Source organism: Penicillium manginii, assembly GCF_028828005.1.
Source record: "Penicillium manginii strain IBT 31320 chromosome Unknown utg000009l:1.0-3297300.0:1.0-3298630.0, whole genome shotgun sequence".
NCBI classification, from domain to species: Eukaryota; Fungi; Ascomycota; class Eurotiomycetes; order Eurotiales; family Aspergillaceae; genus Penicillium; species Penicillium manginii.
The window spans coordinates 3161123-3180188 of NW_026643110.1; the positions used below are offsets into that span (position 1 = coordinate 3161123).

Consider the following 19066-nt stretch of genomic DNA (forward strand, 5'->3'; position numbering starts at 1 on the left):
CCAGCCCAGTCCTATTGTCAAGAATATGCACCATCCACACATTATGTATCCTCTTGAGAAAACACAGGATATGCTACAGTGTGACCAAAAATCTAGGACCCGGAAAGTCGGATGTCTAAAGAATGCTCACAGGTATTGAGGTTTTTTAGTCCCTGCCTTGTGTTTCAAGATTGCCCATCCTACCGGGGCCACGTCTGTCTCTTTAGGCTAACCCAATAGTCCTCGTAGAGCCGAAGCCGCTCATATATCACCTCGTTTTCAGGTCGGTATTCACTGGGAAAACTCTCCTGCAGTTAAGGTTCGGAAGCGCCCGCGTGTAGGTTCGCGACGATCCGACGGAAAGACCCACTTTGTACACAGCCCCAAGAATTCATACATTCGGTTAGATTTTCCGAGCCCTTCTCGGGCTCCTACTTTAGTGGAACCCATACAGATACCAGAAAGCAGCCATTGCTACTGAATAAATTTTCCCTTTCCGCAGATTCGACAATGACACGTCATTAGGAAATGGCAGCGGGGTCTAAGATTCGTCAAGGGGTCGTTTGTAGCTTACTGCAGGCTTCAGAGCTCTGAATACCGGCCATTCTATCCCAAGGTTGAGAAACATGGCTAAGCGAAAGAAGACAGAAACATGTTTTTAAAGAGAGTAGGTATGAGGCGATCCCGACGGCCTGGTGTCGGTCATCTGGGGCTGCGGATAAGCGGCAGAATGCATGCAGCTACTCCATTGGAATGAGTTCGGCCTTTGAACTGTATAATGCGTGATTGGCTGAGCATGGAGGAGAACGACAGAGTGGAACCGCCCACCGTTTTGTCATGTTATGCAGCATTGGAAAATGAAGGTCATTACGTGTCGATGCGGAGCTTGCCCCATCAATCTTGAGTATGATTCAAAAACTTAGTCTTATGGCCCACTGTGAAGCCTATTAGAGACAGGCTGTAACATTTCAGGTATCTTGCGTCGGCGTGTTCCGCAGCACTGTATTCGGCTACAACTGTGTCACTCTCTACATGCCGCATCTCTCCTAGTGCGATGCTTGGAATGCGCTGTGAGAATTTCGTTATGATAAATGCCGCCGTGTGGGATGTAGGGTAGTACACCATCCCCATCAAGTCACTAGGAGTCCACATGTGAAATACTTTGATGATGAAACTTTTACCAAATTCAACCTGTTTGCAGCGTATCGAGGAGGACCCGGTCGATTACCCACAGATAATAAACATCTCAGGTGAACTTCCAAATGGTAAAACCCTGTGGGTGATCACCTGCCCAATTAGATAAAATGGGTAATACTACAGTGGTCTACTTATGCGTGTGTCTATCAAGTCAGGTCTAGACTTCCTAGAGTCTTTGACGCAATCTAAGGCCCTGTATCCGAATGCATGCACCGGTGCATACAGTAGCCATGGTTATCACTGTGTAAGATGTGGTGGCTATACAATGCCGTTACGTCAGTGATGCGGGGGTGTTAGTGCGGATATGTCGGAGCTACTTTGACGATTTACGTATGTTACATACATCCTTTAGTTTGTGTGCGTCACCCGGCGATGTAAAAGAGCTGCAGTCTGAGTATTTCCGCAGGATACATAAGGCCACATCTTCTCCTAAACTTGGTCATTTGTTCAGATGTAAGACTTCTCGTGTGTTCGAAGACTTTATAATCTAATTATTCCTCTGAAAGCCACTATAATGGCCTGTGCAACGCCCAACTATGCAGAAGGAGATGTACCTCCTTCGTACAGTGAAGTTATCAAAAGCATTGAAGCGGCTACCGGTAATAATACCATGCCCCAGCAACTTCTCCATGTTATTGAAGGGCTCAGTGCACCAGAGCGGAAGGTGCTCTCGGATATTGCTCAAACCAGGCCCCCCAAGATGACAGACGAAGAGAAGAAAAAATCTGCCATTAATATGGCAAAGGGACTCTCAGCGCCTGAGGGCCAGGAGCTATTAAAGGGTACGGCCAAAGATGTTGCTAGGGCTGCTAGCAGTGTCAAGGGCGGATTCCAATCACTTAAACTCAAGCTCAGTGAGCTTGAGAACACTGCGAAATCCAATTTCCTATCGAAGCTTCAAACCCATGAGCAGGTAAGGTCAATTTGTTTCTTCCACTGCCATGGTCAAACGGTTAACGCAGGTTTCTAGACGTTCGATTTTATTGTGAAAGAGAGTCGACTATTGGCGATAAATATCAGCCAATATGGAGAAAGTAAGCTCACCCAGCTCCAATATGCCTGTACAGATATTTACGGATTAATACACAACAGAATTCGATACGCTAGTGGTTCCATTGACTTCGGACAAGAAACTAACTGTCGAAAGGAGATTAAAAAAAATCAACGAGCACATCGAGGTAACGTACTAATTCTGCAGTGTACAGTAACATAAACTAAATATTACTTCCGGGAAAAAAAGGAAGCCAAGGGTTTCCAATCGGATGCAGATGCAATGCAGACGCGGTTTGCTACACTTATGAACGATTTTACACTTTTTGTTGGCGATTTCGCGAACTGGGCTAAGTCTCATGAAGAAGGCCTTGACCAGAAGATCGCCGACCTGAACGAAGAAATCGCTGAGCTGCAAGCCTTGCTATCCCGTTTAGAGAAATCTATGTACGGCATGGGAGCTGGGGTTGTCGTTGGGGGTCTACTAATGAGGTTTGCATCGCTGACTGGCCCAGCTGCCCCGTTCGTAACGGTAAGATTCTCAATGATACAACCAATAATAATGCTGTGACTCTGACGAAACTTACCACGCCCAGGGGCTTGGGGCTGTGATTGGAGGTGTCTCTGCCATAGCTCTTATTGGTCTTGGTGTACAATTCTCAGGTAGGTTCTTTGCTACATAGCCCCAGAAAAGGTTCCCACTAATCAAGAAACAGAGACAAAGGGAAAAATTGAAAGGAAGCAAAGTGAGAGAGATGAGCTCACGAAAGAGAAGAAGACCATAATCGCTTCACGAGAAGAGTTGAAGAAACTTGGAAAAGAGCAATTATCTGACCTCCACAAGAATCTGGACTTTCTGGCTAGCTACTGGAAAGACACTGATAGTGACACACGACGTATCCAGAAATGGTTGGAAGCCGGTGCTAATGATGCGGTAAGGCCCCTAGGTCATTTACGAACTCTAACTCACTGACACTGGCTGTCCTCTATTCTAGGACCTACCGGAGTATATGAAAATCAGTATCGATGGGTCTGTTACCATATGTAAGCTATCAGAACTCATATATAACGTTCCGTGTACCGTGCTGATCCATCTGCTAGATAAAACCATGGCGACATACCTTAAGGCCTATGCCGATGGACTACCAAGTGTCTAGGAAGGGAAACACTCCAGGAGCGTAGAATTTGTCGATAATCCTTGCCGGTTTTCAGGGGTTATACAGACTTGACAGCGCATGTTTTTCTTGCCTGCCTTGGTACAGGTTTTCCCTATTTAGCTAGGTTTCCCTACACCGTTTTGTGAATGCAGAGGCTCAAAATTTGACCTAAAATACCGTATGATATCATCAAGCATTACCCAACAGATAAGCATGATTCTGTAGTCTATATTACAACCCAAGCTCCGCCTGGAAATTGTGTGGACAAAAGTGCAATAAGCACAATGAACAGGCTTGACAGCGGGAGGAGTAACTGATTTTCTTTCCTTACGTTGTATCAACTGATTTTCCCATTGCCCAAAAATTACCTCAGCACTGAAAGCCGGCGAGCTTGCTCACGAGTCTGCTGAAGCACCCTAGACAATTTTCATGCGAACCGAGATGAACACTAGTGTATCGGACTCATGGGAGATTCCGAACAATAAAGCGAACCGAGATAACGAACCTTGTATATGAGTAGCCGAAACTAATAGAAAGACTTGTAATGGAAATTCCGTGGACGTCAGAGCCTCGCAATGTTAGAGTATCCATGTATAATACAACTAATACTAGTCCGGTGTGTTGTAATCCATGGATGTTTCGGCTGTACTATGTACTATGGTGTTATCCGACGAACCACTTTGCTGAGATGCTTCTTGGGAACAGAGTCTATAACTTTTTTTTCTTTCTATACGGGACCCTCTTCTATGACCTCTTCGGGGAATACTAGTATCTTGGGTATAGAAAATTTCGTAAAATAGCAAGTACATCCCTATTGTCTCCTTGGACAGTAATTCCGAGTTATGATTACGCCTAGGCAGAACTCATGATATACAACAGCCTGCATATCAATGACGACGGGATTTCATCAGGCACCTGGGCACTGGCACAAACATCAAAATATATCATATCAAATCCATATTCTCAGACTCGGATTCTGAACTTGAAGGTTCATCTGGATAATCTTCTGCATGAGAATCAGAGGACCACCCATATTTGGCGCGATCAGTACCATCTCTGTCTTCTGCTTCCCACTTCTTTCTGTCCCTATCGGAGAGTGTATCAATAGTCGCACCATGAAGCTTCAGCAAACAAGCTATTTCCTTGTAACCTTTCATTTCAGCAACATATAGACCGGCATTGCCATGCTCTGAAGCTCCCAGGCCACCGAGCAGCAGAAATTCAACCATAGAAGAGTTCCGTCGTAATACAGCAAGTTTCAAGGCTGATTTCTGGGATCGTTTATCTATTTTCAGTAAAATAGAAACGATATCCAGATTATCATCTTCAACAGCGCGGTATAAGGGTGAAGGGGTATACCGCTCTGGATCAGCACCACACTCGAGTAACTTGCTCACCATCTCAGTGTGGCCATACTGCACAGCTATAAACAATGGTGGGTTGTCAATGTCAACCATCCGGCTATGCCATCTTGTGCTAGTATAGTCTGATGGAAGTGGGTTGGCAGTATGACTTCCACGATAGAAGTTGACTTCTGCACCAAAATTCAACAGAGCATGAACAACCTTGGTATGTCCAGCACGAATGCCTATCGCTAGGGCATGCTGAATATTAAGAATATCCATAAAGCAATATCCTTGCGACAAAAGAGGATGGGTATATAACGTGTTTCATGGGTAACCCGGCCACCCGGGCTATCCGGCCACCCATCTACACCACCACTATATTTAACATGAATAAATCCACCAACACCCATTAAATTGCAAAAACTAGGTGCTATTATTAAGCGGGCACCTATTGCACTTATGCCCTATCTCGCGGCAATTGCCACAACGCTGTGGCGCTCTCTCATTGCCTGATCTTGCTGCGCGCGGAGGTGCCGATGGTGTTGCTATATTGGTCTCATTTGCCAATTGTAGGCGTATTTGCATCTCTTCCACAGTAACACCACCTTCGTAGGCCATTTGGACGTTAGGTAATGCATACTTACGCTGCTTTCGGCCATTTTCAGCCATTGCACGGCTATAATTAGCAGCTACAATAGCTGCGTTATTTGCCATGGCTTGGGCACCTCTGCTAAGTTGATCCAATTGTAGCTGTATCTCATCATCGTATACAAATGAATCCTGCTCAATTCGTTGTTTAATTGACGATATCTGTCGTCTAAAATGGACGGATTTGCATGGCGTATGTGGCACGAATTCATGGCTACTAGCACTACCACGAGATGGTGGTGGTGTAGGTGTTGGAGGGCGTATATCAAGCTTTTGTAGTACCCTCTCTGGTGAATAGGGTATAATACCAGAGCCTACAAAGCTTGCAGTAATAATAGAGCTTTTGTAGGTTGCTGCACGTGCTGTAGGATAGATATCGAGGAAATCAAGCTTGTCAATATGGGTAGTACCCACACGGGCCATATCCTGTACATATTGGCCATAGAAGTGCTTCAATATACCAAAACAGCCGACATCTAGTGGTTGTAATAGATGTGATGAGTGTGCAGGCATACAAATTGTAATAATATTATTTGCCATGCAAATTGTGTCAAATTTTGGGGTAAGATGACTCCCATGACCATCCATCACTAGCAGTGAGTAGGTACCACGTTGCCTCTTGATAACATGCGGAATGAAGCAATCTTCGAGCCACGAAAGACCTATAGCATCGGTCGTCCATCCATTATCACTGACTTCGAAGCGCCAATCTCTTGGTACAGTATTAAACCAGCCTGACATCAAGTTTTTGCCTTTAAAAATGATGGTCGGAGGTAACACCTCGTTCAGATTGATACATTCAATCACAGTTATGCACTCACGGTTACCAGGCTGTAGGAGTTTTCGCTTCCCATAGAAGTCCCTGCCAGTAATAACCTTTGAAGTACTAGTGATCCCCATTGCGAATCCAGTTTCATCAAAATTGTAGATATCATCGTCAAGGATACCGTATTCAGCAATTTTGTTGGCCAAAAGTTGAAACCATTCCTTTATAACCTTCGGATCCTCACATAAGGCACGCTGTGCGTTATATCGACGTGAAAACCTCGATTTCAGCGTATCCCGACGTTTGATATATTCGTATACCCAGTTTTTGCCCACAGTAATAGTCTTGCCATGGTGTAGCCGTTCAGCAAGCAATATATTTGCCATATCTTTTACCATAGTATGTGAGGGGGGCTTTGCCACGCGAATCAAGGTCTAGTATCCAATTTTCCAATGAATCCTCTTCAATTGGATTCAATTTCATGTTGTTTGGGCGCTGAATTGGCTTATGGATTGCACCCTTAAGCCGATCTTGCAAGGTTGTGCGCGGCACGTCAAATACGCGTGCAGCTTCACGAATAGAAGCTATTGTATGGTTTTTTATTGCTTGGATAGCAAATTCGATCCTACCCTCTTGTTCAATCAATTTTTGACGCTTTTCATGGCGAATTGGTGGCATGGCGATGGTTGAAAAAAGGAGGTTGCTACACGCGACGCGTTGGTGGAGACGTGTGGCCGGATAGCCCGGGTGGCCGGGTTACCCATGAAACACGTTATATCTTCCCAGTAGGGATCTGATCTTCTTTCCTGATCCCGTTTGTCATCGTCATCGTTATCGTCATCGTCATCCTCGTCCCGGTCCTGGTCCTGGCCCTGTCGCCCTTCTTGAACACCCAAATCTCCTTTACGCCGGGTCAGATAGTGTATCTGGGTCACTTTCTGGGGAAGCGAGTCAGATCTAGTTCGGGCAAGATCTAATCCGACTAAAAGATCGTGGAGCTGTGGAAGGATATTTAACTCGGCTGCAACAGGGACCGCCGACCCGGATTCGTATTGAGCATTCCAATAGTAAAGACAACTTTTCAGCTCTTGGTACAGACGACGATTGGTTCTAACCAAGCCATAGATGTCGCTCCGGCGCGAAAGATAGGATGAAATGATCCACAGGATTTCAGTGGGTAGATGAGAAAGGCTCATTTTGATGTGTATGACCAGAATTGAAAAGAAAAGAAAAAGATAGATGATTTCCCAGATTCACGTATGTTGTGTGTAGGAGCAAGGTGGAGATGAAAGGTTTTGAATTCCTTGAAGCCCCTATGTCCATTTTTGGCTCTCAGTTGGAGATCCATTACTGACGCGTTCGGGCAATTCCGGTATTCGGTGTAAAATACAGTGTGTGCTTGGCGTGTTGAAGTCATAATGTGGAGCACATACCAATTCTATTTCCGTATTTGGATAACGGACCAGGCTGACCTCGTGCATAACTGGTGCGGAACACTAGCAAGATAATAGAACAATGCCATGGATGAAGGACTTTAAACAAATCTCAACCCCTATAATATACATCAAAAGATTCCTAAAGCTCTCTTATCGTAGTATGCCACGTATGTTATATAGTAATAATTCGAACCTGGGCACTCCCGTTAGAAAGTAATAGCAGCCCAGTTCAATTGATTTACTAGTATTGCAAGACTGGAAAAATGGAGATAAAGGGTGATCTGGTTGGTTTCTTTGAAGTACCCAAATGTAATTATAGAGGATGGAGGGTTCGGAGTTGCTTGTGATCTTATCGCGGGCCAGAAGCCCTGCCCCAACTGCCAACCCGAAAACTTCCTCTTCCCTAATTCATGCCAGGGCCAAAGCCATCTCCAAGAATCAGGAATTATAGAGAGATTCCAGTCTCATCAGTTACACAAGAAGATCTTCAGCTTCGCGCTGACCCTAACAGTTTTTCTTTTTTTTTTCAATCTAGTTATCTACCAGTGCATCACCACTTGATTTTCCAGATTAGATGAAGTTTTCTGTCCAAATACACAAGTCTTGCTGTTTGACCTTTAGACAGCCAAGTTAGACCGTGATTCAATCGAAAAATTTAACGCAGTTTCTCCTGCCAGCCTGATCTGTCGGGCAAATAGGATCTGGCGAGTCACCAGCGCATTTGCCGGGGTTTGCAGGATTAGCCCAGTTACACTGGTTAAAGTACACCCCAAGCGCAAACAAGTTCAAACTGTCTGCGAAAATTTTAGCATTATCAGTTAAAGATTTGGCTCGTTTGAGACGAAGAAGTTCCATTCACCAGCATTATTAATGGGGGTACCAGTGCTTGTGAATACCTTGGCAAGCTCTCGGGCAAGCAATGACCCATAAGCCGCCCACTTTTTCCCGTTATGAACAATTGTCAGGTCTGAATTTGAGTGTTAGCTGAAGAAAATTTACTCCAATTTTGATATTTGCTTGTAGAATCCTTACCACGAGTGAAATTGTCACCAAAAATACCTTCGCAATGGGTGGACTCATGAAACACTGTGATGGCCGCGGAGTACTCCTTCACGTATGACATGCGCTGGCCCTTCAAGGATTGAAAGGAGGAGCTTTGAATTGCAGCCAAGTTCTTTCCACCCCAAAGATTGAAACTACCTGGGCAATATACGGTCTCGTCCTTAATATCCGTATTATGATAGAACGTATAAGCTCGCGCTTTGGGATTCTCATGGCAAGTCACATGATGCTCGATGAGAACTTCGCGATCTTCAATTCTTGTATCGTGATAAAGTGCTACATTCATTGTTAGTAGTGGTCGAAACAAATCAAATATTATTGAAGTATTGAAACTTACGAGCCCCCATATCACTCACTTCGCCCGTGTTGATAAGCCTTTCATCAGAACAATTGATTATCATTTCAAGGTCTGTGTTAGTTGCGCTTAATTTCTTCTTGACATCATTGAAGATTCCTAAAGTTTCATCTAGGTCAGGACCAATAATCCAGCGTTGATATTTAAGGCATTGACTTACTTTTCGCCAGCTTCATTGTGGCTATAGCATCCGCCTGTGTGACCTTTCCACTCGCTCTTCCAAGCTCTATCTGTCCAAAAAAAGAAATCCAAAGAAGAAAATTTCGGCTGTTTCTAGTGTACGTGGCCGCCGCCCAGGTTCTAGGCTGTTCTCTGTTTTCCATTATTTCCAAAAGCTCGATAATTGCAGTACGAGCTCTGGAGGCCTATTGAAAAGTTTCAGAGGTTTTCTAAGATTTTTGATCAAGGTGAGAACATACCAGATCCGCCGCGTCTCTCATGGCTGTTTGAAGGTAGGCAATCTGATCATTCGAACAAGTCGATTGAAAAACAACCTTGGGCCTTAGGCTTGTGTCCGCGCGTGCGTGTAGAAGATTTAAATATTCTAAAACCAAACTTGTATTGGCAGAACTTTCAGTTAACTCGATATCAGCTGGAAGGCTCCCTGTGTTGATCATAGAGGAAGCGGTCGCAAGAGCGTAAAAGGCGATCACCAAAAGCATCTGGACAAGCAGATTAGCTTTTGAAGCTTGTTTCACAAAAGCCCCGACCAGAAAAGCCATGGTGAAATGGGGTATTGAGAGAATGGAAGATTTGATTGAATTTCACAGCGACGTCGCATGTGTATTTGAGATCTCGGCCTTTCTGGTATTCGCTAAGGGGCTCAATGACAGGAGGAAACAATTTAGTGCATTGGTATCAAATCCTTTACCATATATTTCTCCGGGAATAAAAATAAGTTAAATGTTCCTTTCCTGTACGATGTAACGTGGGCTTCATGAGGGCTTTTCGACTCATCCAAGTAGCTCGGAGTGGGACTTCTTACTGCTAGTATGTGGATATCAAAGCCACCTCATTTTGTTTCAATAATATAGGTATAACCGAGCCAAACTCTCGTGCTCGGAGGGCTTTTGAGTCCGGTAGACTCGGATGTACTTGCAGGGTTGCGTGGATACCAGCAGCCGAGGGATGGAGGCTCGGAGGCGAAGACCCTTGGCAGAAGCGCCGCCGGCCCCGTTTTATACACACTAGTGCCACGCTAAGCTCTGTCGCCCCCAAAACTACATAGTACAGCCGAAACATCCATGGATTACAACACACCGGACTAGTATTAGTTGTATTATACATGGATACTCTAACATTGCGAGGCTCTGACGTCCACGGAATTTCCATTACAAGTCTTTCTATTAGTTTCGGCTACTCATATACAAGGTTCGTTATCTCGGTTCGCTTTATTGTTCGGAATCTCCCATGAGTCCGATACACTAGTGTTCATCTCGGTTCGCATGATAATTGTCTAGGGTGGTCGATATAGTGATGTGATCGCTAGGGGGGTCTTCCTCTATCTTCTGGATGGCCCTGACTAGGCACTATACGTTGTCTTAGTATATATATAATACCGAACATCAGATAGGGGTCCCACATAAGCTATGATAATATCTCTAAAGCTATGTACGATGAAAATCAGAGGTCTCTACTAGAGCTAGTCCAATAATCAGCCTAAACTTGCTATTAATAGATAGTCAAATTACGTCTCCTACCTCCTTCGTATTTCGGATTTTCTTAATCTCCTCTATTAGTTCCCGCCCGTAGTTGAGGATTGTATCGACACCGTGGCTTGACAGCTTGGAGTTATAGCTGTAGATTATATTACGGCACTACGGAAGATCCTTCGATAGAAAGTCGCGGAGCCACATCTAGCCAAGATTTCCTCTGTCCTGCTATAATCCGTACGTATACCTATCCAGTCTGGGAATAGCAATAATGTTATATTGCGCTATCAGTTATTATGAGTCTGCTAGATATAGATAGAGATACATGTCTATACTCAGTAATCACTGGCTTACTATCGTCTGGTGTATAGAGCTAGGTGAATCCAAAGAAGTGGCAGTCAAAGTTAATATTATTGTCTCCTATCTTAACCTACCAGTTTCTGAGAGGGTTAACTCTTAGCTCGTAAAGGAACTAAGGCACTCCACCGCGAAATTTCACCAGCGCTACCCTCTGTGTTTTATTTTCATAGTATAACGGTGTGATTATGACCTTAGCTTTAATTTGTAATCTCTTGTTGTCAGTAAAGTTATCGTCGAGTACCTCTTGTAATACTATGCTGAGATCCCTATCTGTCTTGAGGTTGCTATCGGGCAGTTCCCTCGACAGGCCTGTTACCTGAAAGGTATATAACTTTATGTAACTAGCCATCGTGATTTGTAATTATGCTCTATGGTAGAATAGTAAATCGGATAAGTGCGAGCTGTATGTTGTTTGTTCACGGGCAACCACCTTAGCCTTCCAGCAAGGCTGAATCCACTAGCAGGTGTGGGGTATCGAGCGTGCACCTATATTCATCACTTTGTAGAAATGTACTGCTGTCTACCAAACACAATATACTCCCAAATCATTGATTGATAGCGAGAGTATTCAAGCCACATATAGTATCAGTCTGTTACTATCAAAAGATTATTTTCCTATAAAAACTAATTACTATAACCTTCACTTCGATTAAGCTTTTGACAACCTCTATACTCCTGCTCTGATATCACGTACAGTAAATTGAAGCTAAGTTTCCCTCGGTTTAGCTTAGAGCTAGCTGTTTTAGACTAGGACAATATTACGTAAGAACACATCCAAAGTGAGTGAAAAATTTTCCTGTTCCTCGGGAGATCACTTTGACCCTGAACTCCACGTGACCGATGCCCTATTTCAAGGTAGCCAGATACACCAAAAACGACCGTTTAACTTGAATGTCTTGTTAAAAGCTTTTGGTAAAAACTGTCAGATAGTGAAATTTGCCCGGGCGAATGTATCTATCTGTATTTGCTCGGCCGTTGATGGTCAAGTATCGAGTTTGCTTTCTCCTATCAACTTCTGCTTGAGACTATTCTACTTTGATTAAGTGACCGTGTTCAATTTGCCTCTCGGTGTCCAACAGTCAAAATGTGGGGTTTGGGCAGATAATCTATACAGTATCGCCATTCTCGACCGACTTGTAGGAAACAACTGTGACTGTTAAACACGCAGCTATTTTTTGATGTTCAGAATTCTTTAGACATCATTATTAGTTAGGGTGTGAAACTTCATATGGAGAGACCATACATCAAGGACTTGGGGTCTTACTGATCTTGAAGTCCTCGCTCAGCAAAAGATGCAGCGCTGTGATGAGAAGCTTCCTATTATTGAGATACTGCGGGTTATGAGGGCAGTTTTTTTCAAGCCTCCCTGGTGGTGAAACTTGGCTTCAGGGCTACATTCAAAAAAGCTTGCAGCGACTACTAAGGCCTAATGATCCAGGGCTTGTTTTACGCGAATTTTACGATATCATCGGCGAAGACCACCAATTTGATAATATGGTGATGAAATTGATTATCGAGATACTATCTATTCGCATATTTTCTATGAAAGATCAGCACGGTAAGCCACTTACAACAAATCAACGATATAGTGATTAGGCCGAACCAATGTTTCGTACATTGTTAGTGAAGACACCGAACGGCATTATCTCAAATGAATCTCCTCTTCAAGGGCCTGCCTCCGAAGGGCCTCAGCCTGCCCCAGAAGCGACTAAGCGTTTTCCTGAGCCTGCCCCTGAGCCCGCCCCAGAAGAGACTGGTGCTGAAGGAGATAGCGAACAGTGGGCTATGCACCAACATTCATCAAAATATTCGAGTCGTTCGATCAGTCACCGTTGGAATAAAGTTTCCCTCCTCGTCTTGCGCTTTCCCCATCCCACTGTCATAAAACGGAATCAATCCTTCAGGAACAATCTCGGAGGGGCAGAGCTCCTGCATATTTCTCCGTTTCAACTCATTATAGAGATGCCATAGAGAAAGAATATCCACCCGCATATAGCCCGTATATCGCGCCTTCCACCGATTCCCCGGATACCGCCCATCGATCATACCAACAAAACCCCAAGGCTTAATAGGCTCCTCGGGCATTTTCCCCTTAAGCCAGGGCTGAGGGTCAGGACTAGCAACGATTGACTTCAGCGACCGCTCATCAATAAAAAGACAGCCTTCGAATCGACCCGTTCCCCGGTCCTTGCTTGCACGAAGATACTCAGCAAAATGATCTCGAACCTGCTCGATAGTTGCTCCATCCCAGAACTGCTTGTCTGAGAAAATAACATCCTTATGTGTTTCCCTCACTAACCGTTCAGCATCACCATCTGGCTCTTCATCCTCAAGCCCCCTCCGTCGAATTTCGGCTTGAAAATCAGAGTCGATCTCGTCATCCATGATTTTGGCCAGTTTATCCATAGCAAGAGGCCATAGCTCATCAGATTCGGCAGTATAGACTGTTCGGTATATGATATAACCCCAGGGGGGATTTAGAGCGGACCGACGGGTACAGAAAGTTTGTTGGACTTCGTTTGGTCTGGTTAAACCAAGGAGCTTTACGCCAGTTGTTTGAGAAGTGGCCAACAAACTCGGGGTGTGACCATCGCTCCGGCCATGAAGGGTGATGGTAGAAAGACTGGTCATCCTGTTCGGTCACTAGTTTGTTGATTTCAGCTGGATCACGTGGCGGGGAAGAAGTCGGGGCAAGGGCGTCGGAAGACATATTTGGATAGTGGTAGACGACGAAGTAGCCGAACAGCAGGAATAGTGAGAGATAATAGAGTAGTATGGACAGATCCATCCCGAGTCTGCGGGGCAATCAAGGGTCTTTCTACCCTGGTGCCTGGTGGTGAGACCCACTGGCAGTGTAGCTCAAGGCAGAACTCACCTGGGCAGGGCGTTGAGAAACTTAAAATTCCAAGGTTAAACAAGTCCTTTCATTAGAATTCGCAAGTTCATCTGGGTCTTTATTACCTTAAGTTGTACTATTATCTTTTGTATTTCTTGTTTTGTTCCAAGGTTGTTTTGTTGTGGCTGCATCACGTGATGAAGTACGTCGCGTTCTCCAGCGATGCCCACTCTCTTCTACTCTTCAACCTTGCAAGTGTCAAGTTTGCTTCCAACAATCTTGGAAAGTTACCTCGATGGACTTGGAATTTCAATTATGCCTCGTCGGCTGCGTTCACACGCTACATCATCGGAACTAACAACAAACAGCCACTCACCTATCCGCTTCGTCCCAACTTTCACTCTGAGCGAACCAAGGATCATCTTCAATGAATCACTACCTGATCTCAATAGTACCGAGATTCAGACTCTACGAAGAAAACAGCAACGACTGCGGAATTCAATCCCATCTACAGTTGCCTTAGCCCGTGAAACAAGTCCGCAGGCAGTGCGCGCTCTGAAATCCACGTTGATATTCGGTCAAGCCGAGGCAGGTACAGCAGTGTGTATCGACGCAAGAGGCTGGATCCTCACTTGCGCACACTGTTTCGGTGAAACGCGACAAGAATGGCAAACATACCGACGGAAATGGCTGCTATACTACACAGGGCTGGCGGTGCAAGTGGAATGTCGCGTCTGGGACCCACGACGCGATCTCGCGCTGGCCAAGGTCATCCACGTTGAGATGGAGCAGCCCCAGCCCCAGCCGGGTGATACCGACGTGCGATGCCCCATCTTCAGTTATGTTTCCCCCGCAACAATACAGGACCCCACAGAATCGATATTATGTATCGGACAACCCGGCGCAGACGACCTAGAGTCAAGTATGCCCCGTAAGACGGCATACGACTTGATCGAGGTATCCGGGGGTCGACTACGTGGGCTGATCCCCAACGTGGATCCACACGACAACTCGGAAATTGGCGTTCTCAAACATGATGCCTGGACGTACTGGGGCCACTCGGGGGGCACCGCTGCTAAGGTCATCGGATGGGACTCTCGTCGGATTGCATTCCTCGTGGGACGATTCTACGGGCATAAGGCATGGCGTCCCGTTGGTTGCGATCCGGGCTTTTCTAGAAGCGAATCTGCCGGCTAGACCGGCTGGACCAGCTGGGCCAGTACATACGCCTATTGAGTTTGCCGGACAGTCTGAGTCCGATGCTATCGTTATCAATAGCTCTGAGTGACCTGGTCACCGGGGATTCTTCGTAAAAACGAAGCTGAAGGACTGTAGATCAATGCATTAAATGGCAGGTATATATAAAGATGCTTATGTACATCTAAAACTCCGTGTAAGCTACCTTAAAGGTACGATCCAACATTGGGCTTCAATGGCGCATCTGGTGGTGAGGATGTTGCATGGGAATAGGCGCCTGGAAGAGATCGAAACGGATGAAACAGGCGAGACGGGCGAGATTCTAGGATCCTAAGAGCGCAAGGCAAGCTGAGTCCGAGTCCGAGTCCGACTCGTGGAGGTCCGAATGCTGCCGTGGGAGGAACAGGCCGTGAAGGGTGGTACCATGGGTCCTATACTGCTGTGGTATGTTATTGCGATAGCGCTGTGGTATGCGGTGCTGCGGTGCGGTAGTGCTGCATTGGTGCGGTGTATATGAGCGATTGTAGTAGATGATTGGGCGTTTTTTGCTGTGATTTATGGGCTTTTCGTCTTGGTGACCTCCTAAGTCACGTCAGGGATCGAGTCAGTCATCAAGTGGTTATCCACCGCGTCAGTAGAAGGTCCACGGTGGTTGTTGTAACCCTAAATTCCGTACCAGACGGCAGCGATAACAATAGTCCCGAAGAGGACTACCGAGGCGTAGTTCATGCTTTTCAAAGTGACCTTCTTCAGGGTTAGCATGCAGAAGAGGGGGATGGCGAGAGCACTCCAACCTGGGGTTGTTAGCTTAGAAACTGAGGGAGGGGCGTTTACACTTACCAAGAGCAAAAATGTTGGCAATCAGACCGAAGATGCCGAAATTGAAGCTGCCGTTCTTGATATCCTCACGACGGCGGAAGATCAGAGAGACGGCGATGGGGCATGCATAACTCATGGTTAAGAAGATAACACCAACACCGGAGAAGGCGTTGTAGGCAGCTTAGGAACCGAAGTAGATCAGACCGAGGCAGATCTCGACGACCATTCCAAGGACGAGGGCATTGAAGGGGATGTCTAACTTCTTATGGACAGTCTTCCACCAGCCAGAGTCGGGAATACAACCATCACGAAAGGCCCAAGTGCAGCGCGAGGGAGCGGTGATAAAGCCAATACCACAAATGAGACCAGGCACGAGAAGCGGGATCATCAGACAGAAAGCTCCGACGCTGGTGCCAAGGGCATGCTTGAAAATGACAGGGGTAGGCTGTAGTTTCTTAGGTGCACTCTTAATACAATGGACCTATACTAGGAAGATCGACGATAAATTTAAAATATTGACAAAGTAGTTTCTTCTTTCGCCAAAGCTAAAGATGGCTATCGAGGAGCTAGATCACAACAAGGATCTCTTGAGAAAAGATTACTTGCAGATTTGAAGATAATCCAAGCCACACTAGCTGGTCTAGACAAAGAGAGCCTAATACACAGATCACCATAGTTGACGGCCACATGTCTGACTGAGAGACGGGAGACGATTGTCCAGAAACTTATGAACGGGTCGAATGTAGCCAAAGGATTGCAAGACCGCTAGAGGGCGTTTGCGATAGCGTTGTATGCAGCCTTGGGATTGTAGTTATTGTCGAAGAGCAAAGGATTGGAACTGGCCCGCCACGAATCCTAAACATCGTCCGGTGTCAGTATACAGTATAATCTAAACAGATTTGGCACTTGGCGCTTACAGGGTCAGCCACTCCCCAAACCGTGATTCCGACACACTTTGGCTGGTTCAAGCAGGCTTTGACCACCTGTTAATTGGATGATTAGCAAAGGGTCATCACGCGAGTAATTATATTGCAGAGGGAATAGGGAATAAGCTGGGGAGCTCACGTTCACATAGTCGGTAGAGCTTGCGCCAGCAATATCAAGCTCGGTGATGGCAACCTCCTTCGTTCCCGCACTTGCTAGAGCATTAAGAGCTGTAAGAGGCCATAAGCTACTACTCGATTGAAAAAAAGGAGGGCGGTACTTATCCTGAAACTGCAGCACCGCCACCGGCGCCTAAGTGGGTTTGCGAACCTTTGACGAGTAAGCAATCATGTTCGGTGAGCTACTATGACAGGTGTCTTACCAATTCCATCAATTGGAATACCGGCAGCAATCCACTTCTTGACATGGCTGACCATACCCTGCACTTTAGAATAGGAGGCAGAATCCAGGCTTTACAAGATCAGAATTAGACACGAAAAACAAATAACAATGGGGATGGGAATATGAATGGGCTGAGACTCACTTGTAGTCATTGATGTAGAGCTTGGCATTTGGATCAACAGCGCGAGCAGTTTCAAAAGCGATTCGTACGAAGTCCTCTCCGAGAACATTGTAAAATACACTGTTGCGCAGGGAACCGTCCTCGTTGAAAATTTCATTCACAACATCCTGAAATCGATCAGTAACATAGCTGTATAGAAAAGAATATAACCTACCCAGGCATAGATCTTGCCCTTATAACGGTTCATGACTGTTGTAATGTGGTTTTTCATGACATTGGTCAGAGTGGTCTTGTCTGAAATGGAAGACACCCAGGATGGGAGCTGAGAGTGCCACACTTGACGAGTTTAGTATTTTTGAATGTATTATATTTGGGCCCTTAGGGTGCGAGAACTTACCTAGAGTATGGCCACGGATCAACTTCCCATTTGATTGAGCAAAATTGACCTAGAATTTGTAAGCATCGGCCAAAGAAGCGTTTGTCATATTAAAGACCAGCTGGGTACGTACCAGATAGTCCGACCCAGAGAAGGAGAACTGTCCTTTGTTCGCTATTTCGCAAATAAGCTTTTGATAAACAAGTATCTCATACAAGTCAGTCCTCACGCTCAGTAGCATCCCACTTCATACTGTTCTCAGGTGTCAATTGACCGAAGTCGGCTTTGATAATAGCCGGGGTTTTTGCGTTCTTGTTGAAAGTGTACTGTTCACCAATAGTTCCAAGGTATTTTTTGCCGTGTGCCTTGAATTTAGCATCAATGCTCACAGATGCCTGTCGGGGATCAAGAGGCCCGGAAAGCGCTTGGCCAGCGAAAAGAATAGCCAGGGCAACTGCCTTGATTTGAACCATATTGAGGAATGTTTTTACGGCCAAATGGATAGAAAATGAGAGTAGAGAAGGATATCACCTAAAGAGCACGAAGACAATATTTATACAGAATGATACTCAACTTTTCTTGAGGCAGAATAGTTCATAGCTAAAGCAACCAATTAGCCGGACGGACATATTTCCCGATTGAGAACGGATGTTGCATCATCTACGAAGACCCTGTTTCACTGATGGAGAATGTATGTATCAAGTCGATTCAGCCCCTTAAAAAAAAGAACTCGGGAAAAATGGTATTTGTTATTTTTATCAGGCTAAATGATCGCATATAAGGTTTCAGGCTGGATACTAACAAACATCCAGGCTCATTCACGTAAGCCCAGTGCAGGCCTCAGCTCCAGCATTGACCAATCAAATAATATCAATTTGAGCATGTGCTCAAGAGGGTCCTGACGATGCGGTCTGCAGAAGCCAAGCAAGGGTCCAAGTGTGGAAACTGTGGCGATCTCCAATACGCTGAAGTCCAAATTAAGCTACTCTAACCTCGCTGAAACTAGTACTTCAATTTACCTCGGCTAATTTACCCGAGGTATCTCCGAAACAAATCTGTTCCAACTTTCTTCACGGAGCGTCAAGTCTAGCAAAACATAACCCCTACTTAGAAGATTATAGCCCCCAAGCAGAAATAATCATGAGATACAAGTGTGATTATAATGAAACAATTCTATAATGATAACTATCAGAACAAGTTTAATTTGTCTAGCGTAACCATCTAGATTCGCAATTCCTTTGATGAATTTACCCAGCCTCGCGGGCCGTTCCGCCGTTCCACGAATCTCTGTCACAAGACGGTGCTCTATTTCAAATACGAGGATGGAATGGCTAAACTGGTGCGGGGTCCATGTCGGAATCTATACCTAGAAAGGTGGCCAATGATTGTTTCTGCCTAATGTAGTTTATCCAGTAAGCACTCCGAAACGATTTCATTGAGAAA

General features: G+C 45.3%; 7 protein-coding genes across 7 annotated transcripts; 2 read left to right on the forward strand and 5 right to left on the reverse strand.

Annotated features, from left to right (window-relative positions):
* Positions 1 to 1690: 1690 nt before the first annotated feature.
* On the forward strand, positions 1691 to 2146 carry N7533_012878 (uncharacterized protein; the record flags this gene model as incomplete). Its single annotated transcript, XM_057109528.1, has 1 exon — positions 1691 to 2146. The coding sequence occupies one exon, from the start codon at positions 1691 to 1693 to the stop codon at positions 2144 to 2146; it is 456 nt and encodes a 151-aa protein (XP_056954629.1).
* Positions 2147 to 4267: 2121 nt separating this feature from the next.
* N7533_012879 (uncharacterized protein) lies at positions 4268 to 7279 on the reverse strand (the record flags this gene model as incomplete). The annotated part of the gene is made up of 2 exons (XM_057109529.1): positions 4268 to 4911; positions 6976 to 7279. 2 exons carry the CDS (start codon positions 7277 to 7279, stop codon positions 4268 to 4270), a joined length of 948 nt encoding a protein of 315 aa, XP_056954630.1.
* A 1058-nt stretch (positions 7280 to 8337) lies between these two features.
* Positions 8338 to 9658, reverse strand: N7533_012880 (uncharacterized protein; the record flags this gene model as incomplete). The annotated part of the gene is made up of 5 exons (XM_057109530.1): positions 8338 to 8486; positions 8552 to 8857; positions 8919 to 9035; positions 9097 to 9301; positions 9356 to 9658. The coding sequence occupies 5 exons, from the start codon at positions 9656 to 9658 to the stop codon at positions 8338 to 8340; spliced, it is 1080 nt and encodes a 359-aa protein (XP_056954631.1).
* A 3090-nt stretch (positions 9659 to 12748) lies between these two features.
* N7533_012881 (uncharacterized protein) lies at positions 12749 to 13658 on the reverse strand (the record flags this gene model as incomplete). The annotated part of the gene is made up of 2 exons (XM_057109531.1): positions 12749 to 13472; positions 13525 to 13658. 2 exons carry the CDS (start codon positions 13656 to 13658, stop codon positions 12749 to 12751), a joined length of 858 nt encoding a protein of 285 aa, XP_056954632.1.
* A 441-nt stretch (positions 13659 to 14099) lies between these two features.
* Positions 14100 to 14981, forward strand: N7533_012882 (S1 family peptidase; the record flags this gene model as incomplete). Its single annotated transcript, XM_057109532.1, has 1 exon — positions 14100 to 14981. The coding sequence occupies one exon, from the start codon at positions 14100 to 14102 to the stop codon at positions 14979 to 14981; it is 882 nt and encodes a 293-aa protein (XP_056954633.1).
* Positions 14982 to 15644: 663 nt separating this feature from the next.
* Positions 15645 to 15936, reverse strand: N7533_012883 (Amino acid/polyamine transporter I; the record flags this gene model as incomplete). The annotated part of the gene is made up of 2 exons (XM_057109533.1): positions 15645 to 15775; positions 15822 to 15936. The coding sequence occupies 2 exons, from the start codon at positions 15934 to 15936 to the stop codon at positions 15645 to 15647; spliced, it is 246 nt and encodes an 81-aa protein (XP_056954634.1).
* Positions 15937 to 16565: 629 nt separating this feature from the next.
* N7533_012884 (endo-1,4-beta-xylanase) lies at positions 16566 to 18096 on the reverse strand (the record flags this gene model as incomplete). Its single annotated transcript, XM_057109534.1, has 9 exons — positions 16566 to 16655; positions 16718 to 16783; positions 16866 to 16939; positions 17107 to 17195; positions 17269 to 17414; positions 17462 to 17583; positions 17645 to 17693; positions 17757 to 17797; positions 17853 to 18096. The coding sequence occupies 9 exons, from the start codon at positions 18094 to 18096 to the stop codon at positions 16566 to 16568; spliced, it is 921 nt and encodes a 306-aa protein (XP_056954635.1).
* Between the last annotated feature and the right edge of the window lie 970 nt (positions 18097 to 19066).